This window comes from Homalodisca vitripennis, chromosome 1 (assembly GCF_021130785.1).
Source record: "Homalodisca vitripennis isolate AUS2020 chromosome 1, UT_GWSS_2.1, whole genome shotgun sequence".
NCBI classification, from domain to species: domain Eukaryota; kingdom Metazoa; phylum Arthropoda; class Insecta; order Hemiptera; family Cicadellidae; genus Homalodisca; species Homalodisca vitripennis.
In genome coordinates this window covers 153,143,883-153,167,967 of record NC_060207.1, presented here as the reverse complement: position 1 = coordinate 153,167,967, position 24,085 = coordinate 153,143,883, and the positions used below count along the sequence as shown (strand labels likewise).

At 34.4% G+C, this 24,085-nt stretch overlaps 1 protein-coding gene across 1 annotated transcript; it reads left to right on the top strand.

Annotated features, from left to right (window-relative positions):
• The first annotated feature begins 1,531 nt into the window (after positions 1-1,531).
• On the top strand, positions 1,532-23,804 carry LOC124374037 (WD repeat-containing protein 20). The gene is made up of 4 exons (XM_046832342.1): positions 1,532-1,810; positions 10,480-10,662; positions 13,684-14,946; positions 23,267-23,804. The coding sequence occupies exons 1-3, from the start codon at positions 1,559-1,561 to the stop codon at positions 14,917-14,919; spliced, it is 1,671 nt and encodes a 556-aa protein (XP_046688298.1). The 5' UTR covers positions 1,532-1,558; the 3' UTR covers positions 14,920-14,946; positions 23,267-23,804.
• The last annotated feature ends 281 nt before the right edge of the window (positions 23,805-24,085 follow it).

Here is a 24,085-nt window from a genome sequence, read left to right as displayed (position 1 = left end):
AAATATTCAAAAATTATGATTCGTAATAAATGGAGAGTTAAACAAAGTTGGAAAATTAAGATTTAGAGAATATAAAAAGTCGAATGAACTGTAATAAAATAAGAAATATAAAATTTTAATATTAAGGAAAAAGAATGATAAATAATGAGTTGTCAATTAGCGGAATATATGTTTCTTAGAGGACACTGATATCCTAATTCCAATTAAGCAAGGTACTTTCAGAAAACATCCAGCTATGCAATATGAATCTAATTCTTTCTATAACTTATCACTATAGGGAGAAAAAGAAAATAAACATATAACAGTTTTCAGATTTTATACGAAAAAAATGAGATGTTAATAATTCCAAATTTAAAATAGATGCAGTGTTGTATTCCGACTTCAGTTAAGTACATCAACTAGAAATACAATCTAGATTAAAAGATAAATGAATTAAAAGTTTTAAAATAACTTCCAAAATACATTGTTCCGGATTTGTTAATTCAACAAATATCTCATACAAGCTCTCATACATGTGTTCCAGTGTAAATGTAACTTATTTATTTAACATACACGACAACACATCATTTTACTCAATCAATTTATGGATGAATAGTTAGCAATATTATTGAATATTAGTGCCAATATAATATAACAATATTAATCAGCGCTAAACATCCAGATATCATAAAAATGTGTTAGACAATAAATAATTATCTTAATTTAAATAACAAGATCAACCAGGCTTATTTAACGAAGTTTATAAAAAAGAGTAACTAGCTACATTGAACATATATACATAATAACCACTGAGAAAGTATTGTATACTAAGATTAAGGATAACTGATACAGGTATCAGTTTGCATAACAATAACAAGAAGTAAAACACACTAAACATGGTTCAAGTACATGCACAGTAAGAAACTCTAAACTTTAAAAGGTAACAACTTGCAGGGACAAGACTTTAAGATCACCAAGATATAACAAGAAAATAGTAATAATAACAATATTATAATCTAAGAGTTTACAAGGGAAAAACTATGAAGCATCAAACAAATAATGATTTCTAACTCCAAGAGGCAATAACTTGCAAGAACAAGACAAAAACAAAAGCAATGTCACGATATAGGAACAACCGAAGACAGACAAGAGGAGCAGCTCTACTCCTGAAAGTTTCTAAGCTCATAATGAAAAAAACAGGTTGACGCATACGTCATTTCGTGACACGGGATTGTACTGTAAATATGCAGTTCGATGAATAGATAGCGGACTTGACTAGACGCATAGAGTCAATAATTCCCGTCACGTCAGGACGCTTCATTAATAAAATACATTTGTATACTTGTTAGAATGGGGTTATTTTAATTATTTTAATAAAAACACTATACGCACAACTATTTAAAACTCCTACAAAAAGAGAGAGAGATTGAAATTAAAAGTTATTATGTTTACATAATTAGTTATAATACATAGTTTAATAACGAGGACGATTATTTAATCGGCATTAGCATCCCCCACCCTAACCTGAACCACTGTCTGCTACTCAGTGAGTACTTGTTCTGCTAGTAGTTTGTGTAAAATGGCGGTGAATGTTGATAGTGGTGGGAAAGAGGAGTTAAAAACTCAGTTTGTTACTAGGGAAGGCATTTATAGATTAATTACGTTATCGGAGTATTCTAGACCTAATCGTGTAGGCTACACTAATATGCAAGGTAGCACATCTGTTCGAGTGTCATTTGTTACGTTACCGGATCCTAGTGGTAATGGTGATAGGATATGTTTTAACATTGGGAGAGAACTCTATGTCTTCATTTATAAAGGCGTTAAAAAGGTAACATTTTATGATTATTATGTATATCATAAGATTATTGATTTCATGTCTTTCTTAAGTTGCACTTTTATATTCTGAATTTAGTCTCTTAGTCCTCATCTTCTCCTGGACTATTATGATAGCCCATTTGTTACTAGTAGGTTTGACAGAAAGGTATCTACATATTATGTTTTAAGTATTTAACATGATGGTATTCACTATCATTCTCTTATCCTACAATTTTCAAACATATTATTACATCAGGGAACTTTTAATTTAAGCTTAACGTGTTTACTAGGCTTTTATTTCTTGTAACACAGGTGATCTAGGATGTTTTCATGAGCAATTCATAAATGGCTAGAATTCAAGATAGACCCTTTGCTTTTGGAATAGATTTGTGAAACAGACCCGGGAATTTGAAGGCTTTAGTCTAATAAGTGGCCACCATCACAATGAAATCTTCGATGTTTATGATTATCTAAACTACCAAAACCAAAATCATTCGGAATTATGTTGTAGGTATTACAAATAACACTATGGTTCAGCTGGTTTTATATCAGAAAGGAATAGTTCCAATGATGAATAAAAGATATCTAGGATTATGTCTAGCCTAGTTGTTTTTTAAAAGTGTATGCCCACAGTCTTTTTCTAAAATGTCAAGATAGGTAGAAATAACCTTTTTTGTATTATTTACTAAAAAAATCAATTACAATATAAAAATTAACAAAATAACTTGTGAAGTTTCAGTGATCAAAGAATTTGCACTACTTCTTTTTCATTTAAAAAACTCAGCAACATACAGAAAGCAAAATGGCATTCGGTTGCTATGACAACCAGTTTCAAATCGTTGTGGCAGAGAATAATGGATAGAGCTCAGCTGCTGTCTGACGTTCGGTTAATATGTAATAATCTTAAAATTCAAATATTTTAAAAACATTTACATAAAAATTATTTAATAATTGGAGGAAATATACTTTAAAAGGTAATACTTTGGTATTATCCAAAGGCCACTATGTTTGGAAGAATTTTTTTACCAGGAACCTAAAAAAAAAACTGCATTATTAAAAAGAAAAGACTTTAATTGACTTATTCTCATTATGATGATCAGTTCTTGTTTTCTGCCTCCCTAAAGAAAGGGATTTCTAAGGGAAGTAGACTAGTCTGTCCCTATCTACTACCTGTTATTAGGTTAAGTAAGTAGGTAAATACATACATACATATTAGCTCTTGATGCCACGCCACCTTTGTGGTGAATAAAACATCCCTTGAGATTAACCCAAATTCAAGCTCAGATCACATGAGTGCTAATACCCAAATTGAAGCTCAGATCAGTGAGTGCTCGTAAAGATTATCTTTAACTTTGGTACTAGAAGTAACATATTTATGATAACCTAATCTAAATCTACTTAGTCTAATAACAAACAGTAGACAGAGACTGAGTGGCCTCGTTTTTGCCGACATTGCTTCCTTTTGGGAGGCAGCTAACATAAGAACCAATTTTCATAATTTTCACATTATGTCAAATAAAGTATATTTTTTCTATTAATGCAGTCTTTTTAGGTCTCCGGTAAGAAACATTTTCCAAAAATAATAGCCTCCGGGTAACACCAAAACCAAAAAGGTACAAGACTTGCTCTCAACACCCCTTTTAGTTCATGATTCTTTTAACAGACATCCTTTGTAATAGTGTCAAGGGACTCATTTATAGTGAGTGATATGCTAGATTATTAATTATAAAAATGGTGTAAATATTTTATTATGATTAAAGTTGACTTATACTAACTACTACTAGTAAATTTATACTAGTTAGTTGTATATTAAGATATGGATAAGTTTATTGCTCCAAAATCTTGGAGATAAAATTGGTCAATGTTACACTGTAAATTAAGTTGAAAATTGATTATGTTATTATGCATTTGCTGCATACACGTTTTTACCTGGAAACAAAGTAAGTCACCAAAATTAAACTCACTGTGAAACTCAAATTAAATGCACTATATATTTATGTAAATACATACAGTAATTATTCTTTTATAGCCTGCTTTGTAATTATCTAATAAAGATTGATTGAATCTATCAAATGTTTTAGTATTATATAGTTTTACTATTCAAATTTCGCTGGAGTATAGTAAACAGCCACCACCACAATCAAATCAGATTACTAAATTATCAATTATAAATACCTGGGTCATTCCATATGAAATCAACACACTAAAATAAAAAAAAATTACTTTACCACCTCAGAATTACATGAAAATTGGTATTAAGGTAGTCCATAATTAGGAAAAATGCAAATTTTTCCTGAATATTTCAAACAGTTTCAAAGTTACAGCTATGTAAAATTCTTCAAAATCCACCTAGAAACCAGACCAACATATTTTGAAATCACCATAGCTTTTTCCCTAATCGAGCTAGAGAGATGGGAGTAATGTCATTTTACTTAGTTTTAAATTCTTTTTCTTTCGATTTCTTACAACATAACATACTTTGTAATAAAAGATTTTGCTGAAAAATCAAATTAAAAATTTGGATTTTCTCAAAAAGTGCATTTTTGAAAATTAAAAAAAAATTATATAAATAGTTTAAGAGTTTTAGTAAGTGATTCTCAAAATTTCAAAGTGGTAGGCTAATGGGTTGGTGGTTAAATATTAATTTAAGAAAGGGTGTTTAGGAGTTTTTATAAAAATTTCATACTATGTTATCCTTACTTTACTTAATTTCATTGTGATGGTGATTATATTATCATAATTATAATTTGAGTACTTAAAAGAGGGTTGCTTCTAAGACAAAAATTTAGTTATTTACAAAATAAAGGTTTTAGTTTATAATTGTTTTTATTTTATAATGGACTTTATTAGACAAAGTATGTTGTATTGTAAATCTAAAGAAAGAACATTTAAAACACTTGATGGAGAGGAGGCCACGGATTCCTCAAGCATATGCCAATTGTTTTCCACTTACTTTAGTTCTGTCTATTCGCCACAATCGCATTGCTCCCTCAACCATTGTTACGCCAATTCGGACTGCTTATGCTGCCTAAAACTAACCAGGGAGGAGGTCTTGCTCAAGCTTGAGCATCTGGATATCACTAAGGGCGCGGGGCTTGACAACGTTCCTCCTTCTGTCATTCATCGCTGCCGCAGCCTCCTCGTTGATCCTCTTACATCTCTCTTCAACGAGTCACTGGAAATGGGCATATTCCCCAGCGCTTTGAAGAATGGCTTTATCATCCCCTTGCACAAGTCCAAGGACATTAACAATGTACGGAACTACCGGCCAATTACCATCCTTCCAGTGATTGGCAAGCTATTCGAAGGCCTTGTGGTTGATAGGCTTAGTCGCTTCATATCGAAATCAATCCACCCCGCACAGCATGGTTTTATGCGTGGTAAATCCACAGTAACCAATCTTCTACTCTTCCAAGAGCATGTGCTTGGTTCCTTTCGCAAGAATAAGCAAATGGATACCGTGTACATTGACATGGCAAAGGCGTTTGATAGGGTTGACCACTCTATTCTTGCATCAAAGTTGAGGGGCTACGGAGTTGCCAACCCCTTATTGTCTTGGATCTCCAGCTATCTCCGGGATCGTTATCTTTGTGTTAAAATTGGTTCCTCCACATCTACCAGATTCTCGCCATCTTCAGGAGTGCCTCAGGGCTCGTTGTTGGGCCCCTGCCTCTTCAATGTCTTCGTTAACGATCTCATGGAGGTGGTCGATGTCAACGCCCTGCTATTTGCGGATGATCTTAAGCTCTTCATGGAAATTTCCTCCCCACAAGACTCTTTAAAACTACAAAGTAGCTTGATTGCAGTGGAGGAATGGTGCAAAAGCAATAATATGTCTGTGAACCCCGGCAAATGCTCTGTTGTTACCTTTCATAGAATCAAATCACCGATTCTGTACTCTTACTTTATATCCAATTCCGAAATTCCAAGACTTTTGAACGTAACAGATTTGGGCGTGTGTTTTTCTAGTGACATGGGATTTACTGAGCATTTGAATATTATTTGTAGTAAGGCTAACAAGATGTTGGGCTTTATATCTCGATTCTCTAGAGGCATCAATAATCCTTCTGCCCTACGTTCTCTCTATTGTTCGTTGGTAAGACAACTCTTGGAGTATGCCAGTCCTGTGTGGTCTCCTTATACAGTTGGTGCCAGGACTAGACTTGAGGCCCTCCAGCGACGCTTCATTCGTCTGGTCGGTGTGAGGATTGGCTACAACTATCCTGATGTTCCCGTGGAAGCATTAACTGCAGAACTTAATATTCCAACTCTGTCTTTGCGCCGTGATGTAGCAGATGTACTCATGTTGTGGAAGTTAGTTGGCGCCCATGTGCAGTGCCCAGATCTAGTGGGCTTTTCAGCCGCAAGTACCACTCCACGAACTACGACTTCAACAGTCCACTGGCAAGATTTGTTCGCCTGGGGAATCGTGTTGCATCAGAGTGCGATTTTTTCGCTGATGGCCTACATCAAATCAGAAAGGGGGCCACTTATGTTTTGTCTCAACACACTTAAAATCCCCTGTAACTTTAAGACTATTTCATTTTTTAGCTTTTGCTATTATGTATTTTTATTATGTTTCTGCTCTACTGCAAGGTACATTTAATTTAATTTCGACTTTTTGCATCATTGGTGTATTTATATTATTTTGGTTGTTGTTATTTACGTGTACTTGTTGTTGTTATACTATTCTATTTTATGCATTGTTGTTGATTCTATTGTACGTTGGTCTATTTCATAATATATTGTTGATTTTTATATGATATTAGTGTATAACTAAACTTTCTTGTTGTGATGGACAGTTATTGGGACTTGGAATCGATCATTGTCATATTGTGTTGTGTTCTGCCATTGCTAGCTCTGTATTATTTTATACTAGTTGTACTTTTTACTGCACTATATACACTGTACTGCCATCTTATTGCATATTGTATGTAAATTGGCTGCTTGCCGTTAATAATAAATAAATAAAAATAAATAAAATAAAAAAAAACTGAATAAAATGACACCACTCCCATCTCTCTAGCTCGATTAGGAGAAAAGCTATGGTGATTTCAAAATATGTTGATTCCAGTTTTTTTTTGTTAATTTTGAGGAACTTTTAATAACTGTAACTTTTAAACACTTTGAAATATTAGGGGAATATTGGCATATTTCCTAATCTATATGAGGACTGCTTTCATACCATATTTCATCAAATTCTGAGGTGGTAATGTTTATCCTGTGTTGATTTGATATGGGATGACTCACCTAAACTATCGAATACAATAATGTTCTAATTATAGTTGTTTACAATTCATTATTGCCAGCTATTTTTAATGTATTAAATAACAATATTGTTCCAAATTAAGTTAAAAAAAGTAAAATCTTTTCTATGGTATTTGAGTAATTGCTGCAAGTAGTACAATAGCAAAATACATGTGTTGTTTGTGTCATAAGCTGTCAGACATCACCCTTCAAAATAGTAAAAAATAATGAAATGTTACACACTTTTGTTTTTTACATTTTTATAAATATAGGCTAGCTGTTACCTGTAGATTTACACGAATTATTCATGCTGAATAATAGGGCATTGTAGACATATCCTTTTTAACTCTAAAGGCGGTAGTCAAACACTTACCAAACAACTGGCCGATTTTGGTCTTCTTGCAAATAGTCATCAATTCCCCTATAGTTTAGAATATACATATCAAACCCAAACCACATAGTGTTGTTGTTGTAATCAGAATTAGTTGCAGTATTTATGATTATAATAAAAGAAATAATTTTATAAATAAATAAAAGGGGGTTGTGTAAGCTTATACCCTTTTATTGTTATGAATAAAACTGTCATTTAGTTTACAAATTTATAATTGTATAATTTATAAAGTCTATAGGTCAGGTCATTTTCAAATTATTGTGTTGACAGACAGACAGATAAAATTAAATATTTCTAGCCTCACCAGTGGTAGGATTTGCTTACGTTCAGCCAATAAGAATAAATTCTTTGTTGGTACAAGTCCAACTATGAAATTTGGCTGAGCATCATTGAAGCCAATCACTTGGTAGGCCAGGACAATTTCTCTTTTGTCTTCTGGGGCAAGGAAAAATTTATTTTCTGTTTTTGTCTCTGTCTATTCACAGGACATCTAGAGAATGAAATTCAAGCCGGGCCATTCCATCCTAAATGAGCATTAGGATATTTTTTTAAATATTAATTATAACATTATTCTTATAAATTAAAAAATACATTTCTTTTTTGAGTTAATCATACAATTATGCAATAATCATACATGATCATAAAATTTTTCATACGTTTCAATGTCTTCAAAGAATCATTACGTGTTGTTGAAGTATGAGAGTTTTATTTCCATTTCCAACAGAAGAAAAAAAATCTCTTTTTTGTATTAAAGAGATTTATGTTAGAGTTTAATCGAAATGGTTAATTTAAATTATAATTGATATATATATATATATATATATATATATATATATATATACATTATTATGTTACATTCAATATGTAATTAATTATTAAAGTGATTTAGTTTACGTGTCAGTTACAATGTTGTAATAGGTATGACTATATTATTACTAAATGTTAATAAAAACACTACTTTTTCTAAATTGTTTATTATGTTACATTCAATATGTAATTAATTATTAAAGTGATTTAGTTTACGTGTCAGTTACAATGTTGTAATAGGTATGACTATATATTTACTAAATGTTAATAAAAACACTACTTTTTCTAAATTGTTTATTTTTTGGACGAGGCCTTTCGAAACCAAAGGTTTCATCTTCAGGCAACTCCACAAATAAATATTTACACATTGTTTGTTACAATTAATATTAAAATAACATATGGTGTAAATATTTATTTGTGGAGTTGCCTGAAGATGAAACCTTTGGTTTCGAAAGGCCTCGTCCGAAAAATAAACAATTTGGAAAAAGTAGTGTTTTTATTAACATTTAGTAATATTTAAAGAATTTTCCAATTGCTCCAAGAGTCTACAAGGTATGATTATATTTACCCTGAATTTTGGGATTATTTGCCCTTAACTTTTGCTAGGATTACTACTCCTGTACTTACTACATTATTTTTTATCCTTCAAACAGTCTAAAAAAGTATTTTAATAGGTATGGTGAAGATTGTACATCGATATCTCATTCCATTTGGAATATATCCAGGCATATCAGGAATTAATTTACACCCTATATATATTTTTATCAGCTAAATTATGTTTTTTATCGACTGACAGCGTAAAACAATGTTAAATGTTAGCCTTATTTTAAAATTTGTAGATAAAAAAACTATACATTGGTAGTAAAATGTTCAGTTGACCACTTCTTCTACAAAATTAGATGTTAAAAGTGGATCCTACTATCAGGTTCTAAGACAAATAATAACCTCAGTTGAATTTTCCAAAATTCAACAATTTTGTCGTCATTGCTAGACAAGCGGATGGAAAATTAGATTTGGTCATTATCTTGGGATATTTTTCATAGCTAAAACAACATGAGTCCGTAATGTTTATGCATGAGTTAAAGCTTAGAATCTCATCTTTATAATTTCTAAACAATTTATTTTGGTTTAAAACTGTATTGAACATACAATGTTGAACAGAACAGTGTTAGTTCCTGTCTGAACCGACAATATTTGTCTTAAAAACTAACAACTGAAAAGAAAGAGAAATCCAAAATAGTGATATGTGTGGCCTCTAAACATATCAGGCAAAATAAAAGCTCAGTTTATGACCTAGCCTCACTGAGATTGTTAGTACCATTTTCAAAGGATTCAGTATGTTACATGCTGTGTATGCGAATGTAGACTTAAGATTTTATTCCTGCGAAATGTGACTTTCAAGTAGTTAATAATGTATAAATTTCTTTTAATATGTCCATTCAGAGATATGCTCCGTACTAATTATAAATATTTGTCAACTTTAGATTGATCAAAGGCTACAATTGTTAGTAAACAGTTATGTACTTTACTATTCTAATTAGAATGTCTGTGATGTTCCTTTATCCCAGAGTATTTCATTGTTTGTAGATCCAACAGGAAGTACGATTCCAACTGCACTAGGGTGAATAATGTTTTGCTTGGTGTCACCAATGTACTCTTTATTTCAGGGATTCTAAACGGGAAGCTTTTTCTCATTTGTGTATCAAGATTGTGGTAAAAAGTGATTAGAACTCTACTTATAGATTAATTTCTGTGGTAGTTGTCATAAAAATATATTTGAGAATGTTATTTGCAGTTCTATTTTTAGGAGAGTTAGAAATCATATTTCTCCACACCAGCTTAGTTTCATCAGAGATTCAACTAAGGAAAACTGATTCTAGCATTGGCATTTCAAGTACAATTTAGTTAAGTGTGTTCTGTTCACTATAGTTAAATAAGTTTTTTGTCAGTTCTGGAGTGCCTCAAGGCTTTAATTTTGGATTTTTGTTATTCTTGTTTGTTAATAATGTCTGTGATGACTAACTTTTTCCTGATGATATATGACCTAAATGGAAAAACCAACTCGCACAGCATTCAACCATTAAATCTGCTGTTGAGTGGCATAAAATTAATCTCATGCACCTAAATCTTAATCACAGCATATAATCACAAGATAGTTATTACAATAAAGCTTGGATTTGTGTTAGTGAATAATACAAGATCAAATAAGTATATTGGGTTTATGTTACCTGTTGCAGGCTGCTGACCTCACCAAGCCTGTGGATAAGAAGATGTACAAAGGTACAAGTCCCACCTGTCATGACTTCAACACTGTCACCATGACTCCGGACACTGTATCTCTGTTAGTTGGCTTCTCCACTGGTCAGGTGCAGGTCATAGATCCTATCAAGAAGGAGATCAACAAGCTATTCAATGAAGATGTAAGTTATTTAATGTCTTTTTGTAACATAATGAGTAAACTTAGTATTGTAAAATGCTTTTTGAAACAACTTTGATTCCACAAGTAATGTAACATTCTATGTTTGAAGTGTTTTGCTGACAGAAAATAATTTTATTTTTTTATGTTTACATTTGAAAAAACTGAAACAATATTTTAAGAAGTGGTATGTATCCTCTTTTCCAAATGTCAAACTCTGCAACATAAGGTTTTGCATACAAGAAATAAAGTGAAAAACATGACTGTGGACATGACAAATATACAGGCCTACTTGGTAACAAAATGTTGTCATAAAAAATTTAAAAAAAACTTATATTAAGATCATACCAATAGTTTTGAAATATGGTTAAACTGTGCATTCTACGGTAACACAAACCTTATCTAATTGTTTCAGTTTGTATAGATTTATCAGATAACCTGGGTCGTCCATACATGAAGTTTAAGTCATCATCAATCATGAATTCCATAATTTTCTACAATTTTAAAATCAGTTTTTTTCCCAAAAACTGTGTATGTTTTAGCCTTACTTTTGGTGTTAAATATTTATCACGTGCAACTATTTGCTATGGCATTCTGAATTTTGGACATATTGTATTTCACATCAGGATGATGAACTTTCAAGTAAGCCGCACTGTGATTGAAACTTCACTTACATTTTAAGCGAAGCTTCAGTAAGGATTAGATCAGAAGCATGTTTACAATTTTGCGTGACTGTTTTGAATTGGGTGTTTAAAGATATAAGCTGACTCCAACAAAATTTTCTTTACTTAATCATAATAAAATTAAGTAAACAATCAACTCCACAATGTTTGCCAGACATTTTTAGAGCTTGAACATTGGTCTCTAAAGCTGCACTATAACAACACCTCATCATACACCACTGTACAAACTTCGGAGGTATTGAAAGAAAACGGCATCAACACAATAGAACATTTACCTTTTTTTGTTTGATTTGGCTAAGTGTGGTTATCCTTTAATCTCCTACATGGTCATCATTTTTCTTCAGAAATGAACATTAAACTCTTTTAAGACTAGCTGTTGTTATATTGCTTTTTCTTCTTCTTCTATGGGGCGGCCTATTGCCATGCACTTAAGCCTCAAGGTTCTTTAGCACACCATGAGGCCTACCACTCTGTGATTTCAGCAGTACCTCAAACCGCCAAAAACAACCTATCAGGTCCTCCTGGGGAAATTCACCACCCTTGTACAAACTACCAAACATAGCATACCGCTCCCTTGCTATTGCAGGATAATCAAAGAGCAAGTGCTCGTAAAGTAGAACAGTGTTGAGGACCAGCCTGCAATATCGTGACAGCACGTTCTTTTCTGCTCCAGACCGACCGTTGCTATATTACTGGTTCAGTATATATATATATATATATATAAAATAATACAATTTTTATATTTATTATTAAATTTGTATATATTACAAACAATGAAACCCAATAAGTAGTTTTATTTATGTTTATTTCATATTCAAATTGTCTTCACTCTTGATATATCATATGTATGTTTGTTAGTAAAAAACAAACAAGATAAATTACATTTTCTTTGAAATTTTGAACAAGTAAAAACAATATGCAGAACATAGTAAAAACTGTTAAATAAAACTGAGACTTTAAACTTAAATTTGTTCAAATTAAAACCTTTTTAGCTTATTTTATACTTCGTACTTGTTAGATTTTCAAAGTTTTTGAAAGTATATATATATATATATATATATATATATATATATTTTTTATTGAAAACAATTAATTTCTGCACATTTTGGCACTAAAAACATGTTTCTTCTCATTAATTTTATTGGGTTTGTAGTGATAGTTTTTTTCATAATTCTTGTAGATGGGAAAATGCTTGCTAATAGGCTTATACAGTTTTGGGGCATATCCCTAACCTAACAGAGTGAAATTTTGGGATTTAGTCATTTTTAGCTCCTAGTCCCTGTAGAATTAGGGACACAATTAGTGAGTGTTTTGACTTGATTTCAAGCAATGAGGCTGGATGCTTTCAATATGAAAAATTCTACTTCAAAAGTTCATTGAAACTGAGAGGATTATTTCAAATACACACAAAGTTCATGAAGTCACTAAAAAGACCTGTGTGAAACTGTCAATGAATTCCACCAAGGAGTTTCCACTAACTTCTACCGTACTTCATAGCCAGTTCCCACCACTCACCCAAACCTTTTTTGCATAATGTAAAATATAATTATGGCTGATGTAGAATTTATTTGATGACTATACTATACATTTTACAAGTTTTAGTTCAAGGTATGTTTAGTACATCATAATAATTAAAGATGTGTAGTTCAGAAATTTTTTTTGTACTCTTAGGACAAGAAGCTTATAAATTGCACTTAGTCCTATAAGAACCTTAGCACTGCTTCCGGAGTGACAGGATATTCAGGATGGATAAGGTTAAGAGGTAGGGACCGCTCCTATCAAAATCCATGAAGGAGAATTAGGGCACTAATCTCAAAGGCATGTCCCCTCAAAAGAAGGGAAAACCAGCTCTGAACCAGCCTCTCCAGTCAAAGCAGGCATGGGGTGGCACACCCTTGTTGAGGCTAGCAAGAATCTCTGATACTTAGGGAATGAACCCCACCAACTCCAACAGTCATCTCCCGCAGTAGACTAGACCTATCAATTACCTTTGCACCCCAGAATCTCGACATTTTCGGTTAGCGATGTGCGGCTTCTGGACATCCATAAGGTTGCCCAGATTTAAGTGACACATCGATTTTTGCTGTGCCCAGTGGTAGGTTCAACTGGAAGGTATAAACCAGCCAGAAGTGATCTCTGCTGGGTTTTCAGAAATGTTTAGTTTCATATGTACTCTTATACATTTTTCTCGGTTTGTAAATATTGGTAAAAAATTAGTAAAGATCTCTACTTTTAAATATAATTCAATCATAAAAAACTGAGTTACTGTGTTAGTTTTAATTAAACTTGAAAGAACATTAAGCTATATATTAAATATGAATTAATTGATTTCATTGTTCCAGAGGCTAATAGACAAGACCAAAGTGACTTGTATCAGGTGGGTGCCTGGATCTCCAAATTTGTTCCTGGTATCTCATGCGAGTGGCCAGCTCTATTTGTACAATGAAGAGATGTTGTGTGGCACATCCCAGCCTCACTACCAGACATTCAAACAGGGTGACGGCTACTCAATACATACCTGCAAAACCAAGGTGACACGTAACCCGCTATATCGGTGGGTAATTGGAGCTGAAGGCTGCAGCATCAATGAGTTCGCATTTTCACCCTGTGGACAACATCTTGCCGTAGTATCACAAGATGGATTTCTGCGGGTCTTCCACTACGACACAATGGAATTGGTTGGAGCTGCAAGGAGTTACTTTGGTGGCTTCTTGTGTGTGTGTTGGTCACCAGATGGCAAGTACGTGGTGGTTGGCGGAGAGGATGATTTAGTGACTGTGTGGAGTTTTTATGAGAAACGTGTTGTTGCGAGAGGACAAGGACATCATAGTTGGGTTAGTGTTGTGGCCTTTGACCCCTTCACGACATCCTTGGGACATTGTGCCAGTGATGCTGTGTGTGGTTCTGACGACGAGTACAGTCACGAGTGTAACAAGCGTATCTCGACGTCCTCAGAGTGCAACAGACTGGAGTCGCCTATCTGTTATAGGTTGGGCTCCGTAGGGCAGGACACACAGCTCTGTCTGTGGGACATCACTGAGGATGTGTTACGACAACCCATCTGTCCGAGGACGAGGACAAATGTTGCAGGCTCAGTCAGTGGTAACGGATCAGCTGGTGGCAGTAGTTTTCATACTAAATGCAATAATGTTCAATCTAACTCAATTCATAACAAAGATAAGGAGAACCTTCAAGATTGTAATACTCATAATTCACCACCTTCATTTACGCAAAGACTGGTTGGGGGGCTGGGAGGGTTTGGCGATCGGAAGGAAAGTAGTAGCAACCATAAACGCAACCTGTCGAGGAACTCTGGGTCCGCCCCTACACCCCACAATTCTGCAGATGATCCAATGAGGCTTATAGGGACCAGCGCATGCCCCAGATTCGACGAATGTCCACTCTTAGAACCTTTAATTTGTAAAAAGATTGCACACGAACGTTTGACAGCGTTGGTATTTAGAGAGGATTGTTTTGTGGCTGCCTGCCAGGATGGCTATGTTTACACGTGGGCACGGCCTAACAAACTAGTGAGCAACAACTTGATGTCCAACTGCATTGACAGCAAAGACTTGTGACACTGTTGCATGTCCAACTAATACCAGGTAATATTCTAATTCATATAAAATAAAATAGTATATCATTATTAACTAATATAAGCTTATTTATTTATATTTTTGTGGTAAAAAATCGTAAATTTTAATTGTTTGTAGTGGTGTATCAATATCAAAATTGTATTTGTTGTGGATTTAAATTAATTTAGAAAAAATGTTTCAAAAGTTTGGATCAAACAAGACAGAGTAACCTTTTGATCACAAAATACAAAAAATTTTTTTATCTGTTGTACAAATAATCCAGTCCGACAAAATACGTACTCTACCATAGGAACAGTCCAGTACTAATGAATTTATGGTGACAAGAATACTGTAACTTTTTTAGCTATTTTCAAAATTGTGTATTGTATTAAACTACATGCATTTGTAATTCTTATATATTGCATGGAATTTCCTACGGTTTGATCTTTTAGTGTTAATTTTGAGTCAAACAATATCAAGCAGTGCCTGTCAAAAATAGTTTGAACAGAAATATAAAAATGTTGATCATTATCATTAGTGCACTGAATATGATAAATACGAGGGGTATCCAAAAAGTAAGTTTCCATTAATTATGAAAAAGTTAAAAAGACTCAAAAAATAGCTGAAACACATTTATTCAACTTTTTACATCATACCTTATTTTTCTACATAGTTACCATCCCTTTCTAAGCACTCTTCGTATCTAGGAAGTAGTTTTTTTATTCCAGCATCACAAAATTCACCCGCCAAATTTTTAAGCCAAGTATCCACCTCATTTTGAAGGTCATCGCTGTTGGCAAATCGCCGACCGCCAAGGTGTCTTTTCAGCTCCGGAAACAGATGAAAATCGCTAGGCGCAAGATCTGGTGAGTATGGAGGATGACCAAAAACATCCCACTTAAATTTCCTCAAAAGTTCCATTGTTGCACGAGCAGCGTGTGGTCGGGCGTTATCTTGAATAAGCAGAACCGTGCGCGACAAAAGTCCGCGCCGTTTATTCTGTATTACCCGCCGAAGTCTGGTGAGAACTTCACAATACCTTTCTGCATTTATGGTTTCGCCACGAGGAAGATAGTCAATCAATAACACTCCACGGCAGTCCCAAAAAACTGTAGCCATTACCTTTCCTGCCAACTCAAAAACTTTGGCTTTTTGAGGAGCTGCCTCTCCTTTTTTTTGCCACACCATACTCTGGCGTTTGGTCTCTGGAGTTGAGTGGTGAATCCATGTTTCATCACCAGTGACTATTCTACTGAAAAGGTTTTCATCTTCATCGTCAAACAATCGCAAGAAAGACTGGACCGCAGCCATTCGTTGTTGTTTATGGGCATTGCTCAATAAGCGAGGCACCCATCTTGCACACACTTTTGCAAGCTGAAGATCTTCTGTCATGATATTGTGCACAGATGACCGGCTAACTTCAACACTTGACGGCAGTTTATCCATAATTTCATCGAGAGTCACTCGCTTATCATTGTCAATAACTGCTCGTACAGCATTAATGATGTCAGGTTGCCAAGAATTGGCCGGTCGGCCACTACGCTCATCGTCATGAACATTTTCTCTTCCTTCCAAAAACATTGCACGCCAACGACGGACCATCTGAACGGACATAACATGTTCACCATACACATGACACAACTGACGATGAATTTCAACGGCAGTTTCGTTTTTGGCGGTCAAGAAACGAATAACACTACGGACTTCGCAACTGGCGGCAGAACGCAGTGGAGTCTCCATGATGTTTGGGCAGCAACTGACTGAGAAGCGTGACAATGGGCCAGTGACCGGCGCACCTGTTGCCAACCGAACCGCGCTACATATCCCCGCCCACAGCTGCACGCTGTGTTACGTACACGTCTTTTTACAGAACAGGGAAACTTACTTTTTGGATACCCCTCGTATAAGCAGTAGGAAATTAAAAGAACATATTGTTAACAATAATTATGTGCCAGACAATTTAAGAGTTAAGTAACCTCTTAAGTTTTATAAACTATTTGGTATAAGGATATAAAAAAATTGCTTTTATTTTGGAAAGTAATAGGACTAAAATAATGATTTTAAGCTGAGCATGGTTTAAAAGTAAATCACTAAAATATATCAATCCTAAGTACACAGTTACATTTCATACTTTTTTTATATTACTTTTTCTTTGATGTGTGCTTTAAAATTTCTCTCTTCATATAGTCTGGTTAGTGAGTAACCAGTATGCATTCTAAAAGAACAAGCTAATTTTATGTTCAGTCTTTAGAGAAATTTTCCCTCAGAAGGGGATTGATCATCAGCTTTATTGTTCTAGTTTTGGTGAGGGTAAAAATGAGGGAATTGCACAAGAAGTAAAAATATTATAATTATTAAAAGTTACACTTTTACAGGTCTTATTTATTAGTTTGAAATATTTAAAAAGAAGTGTCAAACATGCAAATAACAGTTATGTCAGCATTAGCCAGCAAAATAAACAGACTGAAAGTTTTTGAAATATGCTCATGGAAAAATTTATCATTTCAATCCTTTTGCAACCCTTCCATTTTGGCCTCCACCAGAACCAGCATGTTTGGCAACCATTTCCTGCTCAGGAAAATACTTCTATAAAATATTTCAGGAAATCACGTTATTTTTGTATACTACAATTGAAATTGTCACACACATCCCATATGTAACATGCTTATCATCAAGATGCATTCAGCTTATTTGGCTCATCACTTACTCTCTAATTATCTGAAAAAACTTCTATAGCTTCTTTGTTGCAGTAGAGATGTGCTTGTACAGAATTGCTGAAAGCTAATAATTGGTAAAGATAAATATTAGGTCATAACTGGTAACAAGCTAGTAATACAAATACTCCTAAAACAATATATTAGTTTATAATGTTGGATTGCAATATTCATAATAATGAAAGCATACTCTCTAGCCCAACTATTCATTGGGACCTGAAAAAAGTTCATTCTGAAACAAAAGTTCTCATTGTTAAATTGTTTATTAGCCCAGATCAAAATTTCATACCTGAATACCTTCTCCTGTGCCTTTGACCAGCACTTCTGGATTAGCTGTGTGATAACTGACCTAATTTAACTAACTAACTTAACTAAACAAACTGTTCACTTTTAAAACCTGTATAACTTGGTAACTTTAATTACTACGTATTGCAATGAATTAGACACTTGTGGCCCGGTTAATCTAAAAAACTCATTGATAGAGTACAATGGATTCTCTTTAAGCCGAGACTGTAGTCTCAGCTTGAATTTGCAATACTCCAATTCTTTGAAGAGCATTGTATACCCTAGTCGAGAGAGCCGGGAAGCAATCTTTCCCCTTGCTTAGTCTACAGTATGGAACATTTATTATGCTTTCTGTGGGTGTTTTGTGTGTATGTGCATTCGTGCGTGCTTGCTAGTTTGCTTAAATTTGCCTTAACATAAAACAGACTGTTCAAAATGTACTGACTGAAGATTGTAAGAATACCCAGCTTCACAAAAATAGTCCTATTTTTATTTTATTTGTTTCTATTTTATTTTCTATAAACTCATATATATTTTTATAGTTTCCACATAGAACACAAAAACAATAAAAATACAAAAAGAAATTATAAATCTGAAAAATAAAAAGTATTTTTGTTCTTAGAATAAAAATGAAAAGAGTGAAAATAAGAATAAAACTATTTTTCCCCAAAATCACAACTTGCCTGCTATACTTTTTCAGAACATTCCTTTCTATAAGGAGTTATCTAGATTTCTATATATATAAATGTTTATTATTTTAACGTGTTACGCTTACATTATATTTGAGGGTCATACATAAAAACATCATTTTTGTTTGTGAGGGTAAAGGAATCAACTGAATAAATAAATGGAATTTATACATATTCTGAGCACACCAATCCCTTCATTATCCATATTTGCAAACACTCACAATCTGTCCATACAAGTGTATGAACACTCATGTACATAGGCAGTTAAAACCATTTCCCTCTTAAATAACATAAAAAGGGAGCAGCTGATGCAACAAAATCCATGTACCATATCAGTAATAGTATCATGTTTGACTGTACCTTAGAACTATTGGGATGATCCCAACTAAGAGATATTATCTCAGAACTTAAAATTTCTTGTATGAAGAGTTCCATCCTGTGTAGTGGGAGGATGTAATCCTGTGCGTTTCTAGTTGCATGCCCTCGAAAGTCTCCAAGCTTCTTCAAGTTTTTCTTTGTGGCGTGAAGAATTACCTCCAGAATATAGATAGCTGTTACTGTCAGGATTCCGCGATCCTTGAACACCTGTCTGCAGCTTTCATGCGGCAATAGACCCACCATAGTCCTTAGGGCACGCTTTTGCAGGACAAGAACTTTTTGAATATTTGTACTAGATGTACTGCCCCACAGTACCACACCATATCGTAGGTGACTCTCAAACAGAGCATGGTAAGCGGTGGTCATAGCTTCATCTGTACTGGTGGCCTTTACCCTTTTCAGAACAAATGTTGCCGTGCTTAGTTTTTGGCACAAGTAGTCAACATGCAGAGTCCATGAAAGACAGCTATCCAGAATCATTCCCAGGTGTTTTAGTGAGTCAGTCATTATTATATTAGGAGGTCCTGATACCCTATCTTTTAGTCGTCCCAGGTTCATCTGCTTTGTTTTTGTTTCATTGAACACAAGGTCGTTCTTTTCACAATAGTCTTGTGCCATACTTAGAGATATGTATGCATTTATTTCCAGTTCTTCTGCAGACCTGCTGGTAGTGAGTAAGGCCGTGTCATCAGCATACATGATGGGATAGCAGTAACCTTCTAAGTACTTTGGCAAGTCTGAAACAAATAAGATGAATAGAACGGGTCCCAGGACGGATCCCTGGGGAACGCCCCGTGATACACCCCTAGGTTCTGAAGCCACTCTTTTCACTGACCCTTCAATAACATGTTTGATTTCAACAATCTGTCTTCTGTTACACAAATAGCTTGTGAAACTTTGAGAGGTGTTCCCCATATTCCCAGAGAATCAAGCTTCTTCAGTATTAGGCTGTGGTCAAGACAATCGAAAGCCTTGCTTAAGTCTAGAAAGGTACTAACAACAGAGTTTCCAGACTCAAAGCTATCGATAACAAACTCAATCAGGTCAACAAGCCCAGTTGTAGTGGATTTTCCAGAGATGAAGCCGTGTTTTCTCTCTGGTAGGAGCTTGTTAAACTCAAGATGTTCAATTAGTCTTATTAGCACAACTTTTTCGATGACTTTAGATACCGTTGGGATAAGTGATATGGGTCTAAAATTGGTTATTTCATCTCTTTGACCTTGTTTATGCAGAGGAATTATTTTGGCAGTTTTTAGTTTATTTGGAAAGACTCCTTGTGAAAGCGATTTGTTTATGATGTCCTTCAAGGGAGCACACAACTCTTCTTTGCAGAGCTTCAGAAGTCTTGAGGAGATATCATCTACACCAGCTGATATTGAAGATTTCATTCCTTGGATGATAATCCTGACTTCTTCACTCGTAGGTTTGAAAGCAACAAGTTTGCTCCTCGAGTTGTGCTGAAAAACACCTATACCAACAGTTCTTGGGGGGTTATTGGCTTTTAAAGTCTTTTCTGCCACTGTTGTAAAGAACTTGTTAAAATGTTCTGCTATCTTTAAGGGTTCCTCAGTTTGCTCTCCTGCGATGCTTAGCTTCCATTTTTCTTGTTCAGCACTCATTCTCGAAGCCCTTTCACAATTAATCATGCTCCAAATCATTCTACTTTTATTTTCAGAGTCAGTTATCAACTTTTCATTAGCCTTACGCCTGATAGATCTTAATTTTAAGTCATATTCCTTTTTTGTTCTCGAGGCTGCTATTTTGTCTTCTTCCTGACCTGTGAGAATGTATCTGTTATTAGCAGCAATATATAATCTTCTTAGATTATCTGCTTCTGGGCTGGAGATGGTTAGCTTAGATCGTTGACTATTGCGTTTTGAATTTCTGTAAGGACAAGTTATGTCTAACACGGTTGCCAAAATGTTGATAAAGTTATCATATGCCATGTCTGCTTCTGATGCCTTGTAGATTTTCTCCCAAGATTGGTTAGACACTAGGTTTTTAAAAAGTGCCACGTTACGAGAGGTGAAGGTTCTGTTGCAAGATGTTGGGTTCTTTTTAGATCTACAAGGAAACTTGATAGTGCATAACTGCCCTGTATGGTCGGATATGCCAGTGTCCACAATATCTACATCTGTCATGGTATTGTTCAGATTAGTGCACACAACGTCTATGGATGAGATGGATGTGTTGGTGATTCTTGTTGGTGGTAGATCAAGCCTAGCTATGTCATAGGAAGCTAAAAGATCACGGAGGAGGAACTTCTCATTGGTATCTTCCAGACTGTCAACATTCAGATTTCCAACCAAACAGATTCCGCAGTTATTTTGTGGAATAGTATCCAAAGCCTCGGCAATCAATGCTAGTGTTTCATCAAAAGGAGCATTTGGAGGTCGGTACATCCCCAAGACAAAGAGATCACCTTTCCCTGTCATCATTTTTACGGCAGCCATTTCACAGATTAATTCTTGGCTTAGATTAGCAATGCTGTGATCTTTTACAGAGTTGGCTAGAGTTTTGCGTTTGTATATAGACACGCCCCCTTTGATATGGTTGACTCTGCAATAGGAAGTTATGAGGTTATAATTGATCAGATTAGCGTTAGGAAGAATGCTGTTGCTAAGTCCATGTTCTGTCAGCACAACTATGTCAGGCTTAGAATGATCAAGGAAATGGTTGAGCCTATCAAGTTTGTTGCTAAGTCGGTCTACGTTGTGGTGGAGAATTTTGGTTTTCTCAGGTGAGTTTTTTCCATCTGCTTTTCTAATATGGGCCGACAAATCTGTTGGTTGTTGGTGGAGTGTGGGACTTATAAATTTACCTTGTCTGGATTGTGTTTTGTTAATTTTGAGTTTATGAATGTTCTGGTCGGGAAAAGCTGAGTCTGTTTGACCTTCACTTTTTTCCTTTTTGCCTGTGCTAAAAAATGTGAAGAGTTTGGTGCCTTTTGTACAAGATCTATTCTCTGATCAACTTTGTTCTTCTGGTTGCCCTAATTTTCAGCATTGATCTTGGTTCTAATTGATAGAATGTCTGTGCTTAAGGTACTTACAGTTTCACAAATACTTATTATCTCGTTCTCTTCTTCAACAGAATAAGGTTTTTTGGTTGAGATTATAGGTCTTGGTCTCTTGAGGTAGGCAGGTTGTTTTACATATGAGCCATCCTCATAGCGATGAATGTTTGGGAACACAGTAGACTGAAGGTTGCTGCTGAAATTTGAACCTGTTGGTGGTGAGATTTTCTTAGTATGAATTATTGCAGAGATTTGGTGAGTTTCGGGAGTAGACTGCTGAACTTCTTGGTTCCTTCCATTTATTTTTCTTATCCACTTGCTCAAGAGATCATCTGCTGTTGGTGTAATGTATTTAAAAGATATTATTTCAGTAATTATTTATATAAGAAAAATAGTTTTGGTACTAGGCCTACTACACATCTACCTGTATGCTCAGTTGTCACTGGTAAAGAATTTCTCATTGTCTGTTTCTTCATATATGTGCCACTACTAAAGCAAATTGGAGGGATAAAACATGTCACTTGCTGAAGCTATAACTCATGTACATACTATAACAATTTAACATTTTTAACTTCAGCCGTTTTGATGTGGGCCTGAATTTACTTCTCAAATAGTTGTAATTTCACGCGGAATGATAAATATGTTCTATTTTCTTGTATTCAGGAAAGTTATCTTTATGGGCTATTAAATCAAATAAAAAAATATTTTACAAACCCAAAAAATCAAATGCACCATTTTAAACATTCTTCCTGTTGGTTTTAAGTATGTCAAACGTAGAAAGATATGATCTTGGAAAAAACTTTTTGATATTTGTAATCCTTTTAATATCATCCACAATTTTGACCCGTACCAAAACTAGTGTGGCAGGCAATTAATTACTTTCCTAGGAGAAATGTTTCTGTTGATTTCAAGACAAACTAAGTCGTGTGCTTCATAATGAAAATTTATTCTCAGCTCGTAGACTAGTAGTTCAAGTGTTTGACATATACAGATACACTGTGAGCAGTGACATTATAGTCTTGAATCTTACTGTAAGTTGGGTGAAGAACCAAGGTAAAGAATGAAACCGTTGTTCAGAGAGGGACATACATTGATACAACTGTCAGTGGCAAACTTGAATCTTACTGTAAGTTGGGTAGAGAAACTTTTAACGAGTGAACCATTGTTCTAAGGTTGCACATACATGGATACAGCTGGAAAATACTGTAATTATGACTCATACTGTAAATTGGATGGAAGTTTTGTTAAAGAGTAAACTGTTGTTCCAGGGTGGGACATACTTGGATACAGCTGTCAGTGGGGACACCGTAGTTTAGAACCTTGCTCAAAGCATTCCAACAACCAGGATAGTACCGCCAGTTGCCTTCCTGGACTCATCTTTAGTGGATCATGTTGTTTATTGTTAACAATTATTGTTGTACAGATTTGGTTTATGTTGCTCTCAGACTTGTGCTGTGTAATTGTAAGATAAAATCAACAACGCCTTTGTTTCCTCATCCTTGCGTTTCCAATGCAGAGACTTTATATCAAGACTAATAACTTTTTGTGAAAATGTTGAACATAGTGAAGGCAGTGATAAAAGTAGTAGAGATGTATAAAATAATATGATTTTATTTAGTATATTTTTATCTTGAACTGTATGATTTATTTTTTAGACACGTGAAAGTATAGATTATTCTTTAAGCATTACTCGAGTGCTGTGGACTAAGTCAAATTAATATTGTTGGTTAGTTTTGTATCCGTTATATTGACTGTTGTAAATTATTATGTTATGATTATAAATTATTTAACATATGTTCCTACAGATTATTATTATTTTTATTTCATCCTTAACACTTTTATTTTCCATTCTAGTGTCTTATATTGTATTATACATGTACAGTAATTATTTCAAAAAGGGAGCACTTATTGAAATACACTTAACAGTATGTAAAAAAGAATGTTATATATACAAATAAGATTTTGTACACATGGACAATTAATAAAAACCAAAGCAGTAATCAAATATAGAAATTACCATTTTTCTTTGCGTCACTTTTATTAAAGTCCTTGGTAAGTTTCAGTTTCATGAGAGGTGTTAGCTTTAC

Bases quoted from the DNA above. Each gene is read 5' to 3' on its own strand.
- LOC124374037 (XM_046832342.1), top strand. From the start codon at position 1,559: ATGGCGGTGAATGTTGATAGTGGTGGGAAAGAGGAGTTAAAAACTCAG. The intron at 1,811-10,479 runs GTAACATTTTAT...TACCTGTTGCAG, and splicing joins TTTATAAAGGCGTTAAAAAG to GCTGCTGACCTCACCAAGCC. The intron at 10,663-13,683 runs GTAAGTTATTTA...TCATTGTTCCAG, and splicing joins ACAAGCTATTCAATGAAGAT to AGGCTAATAGACAAGACCAA.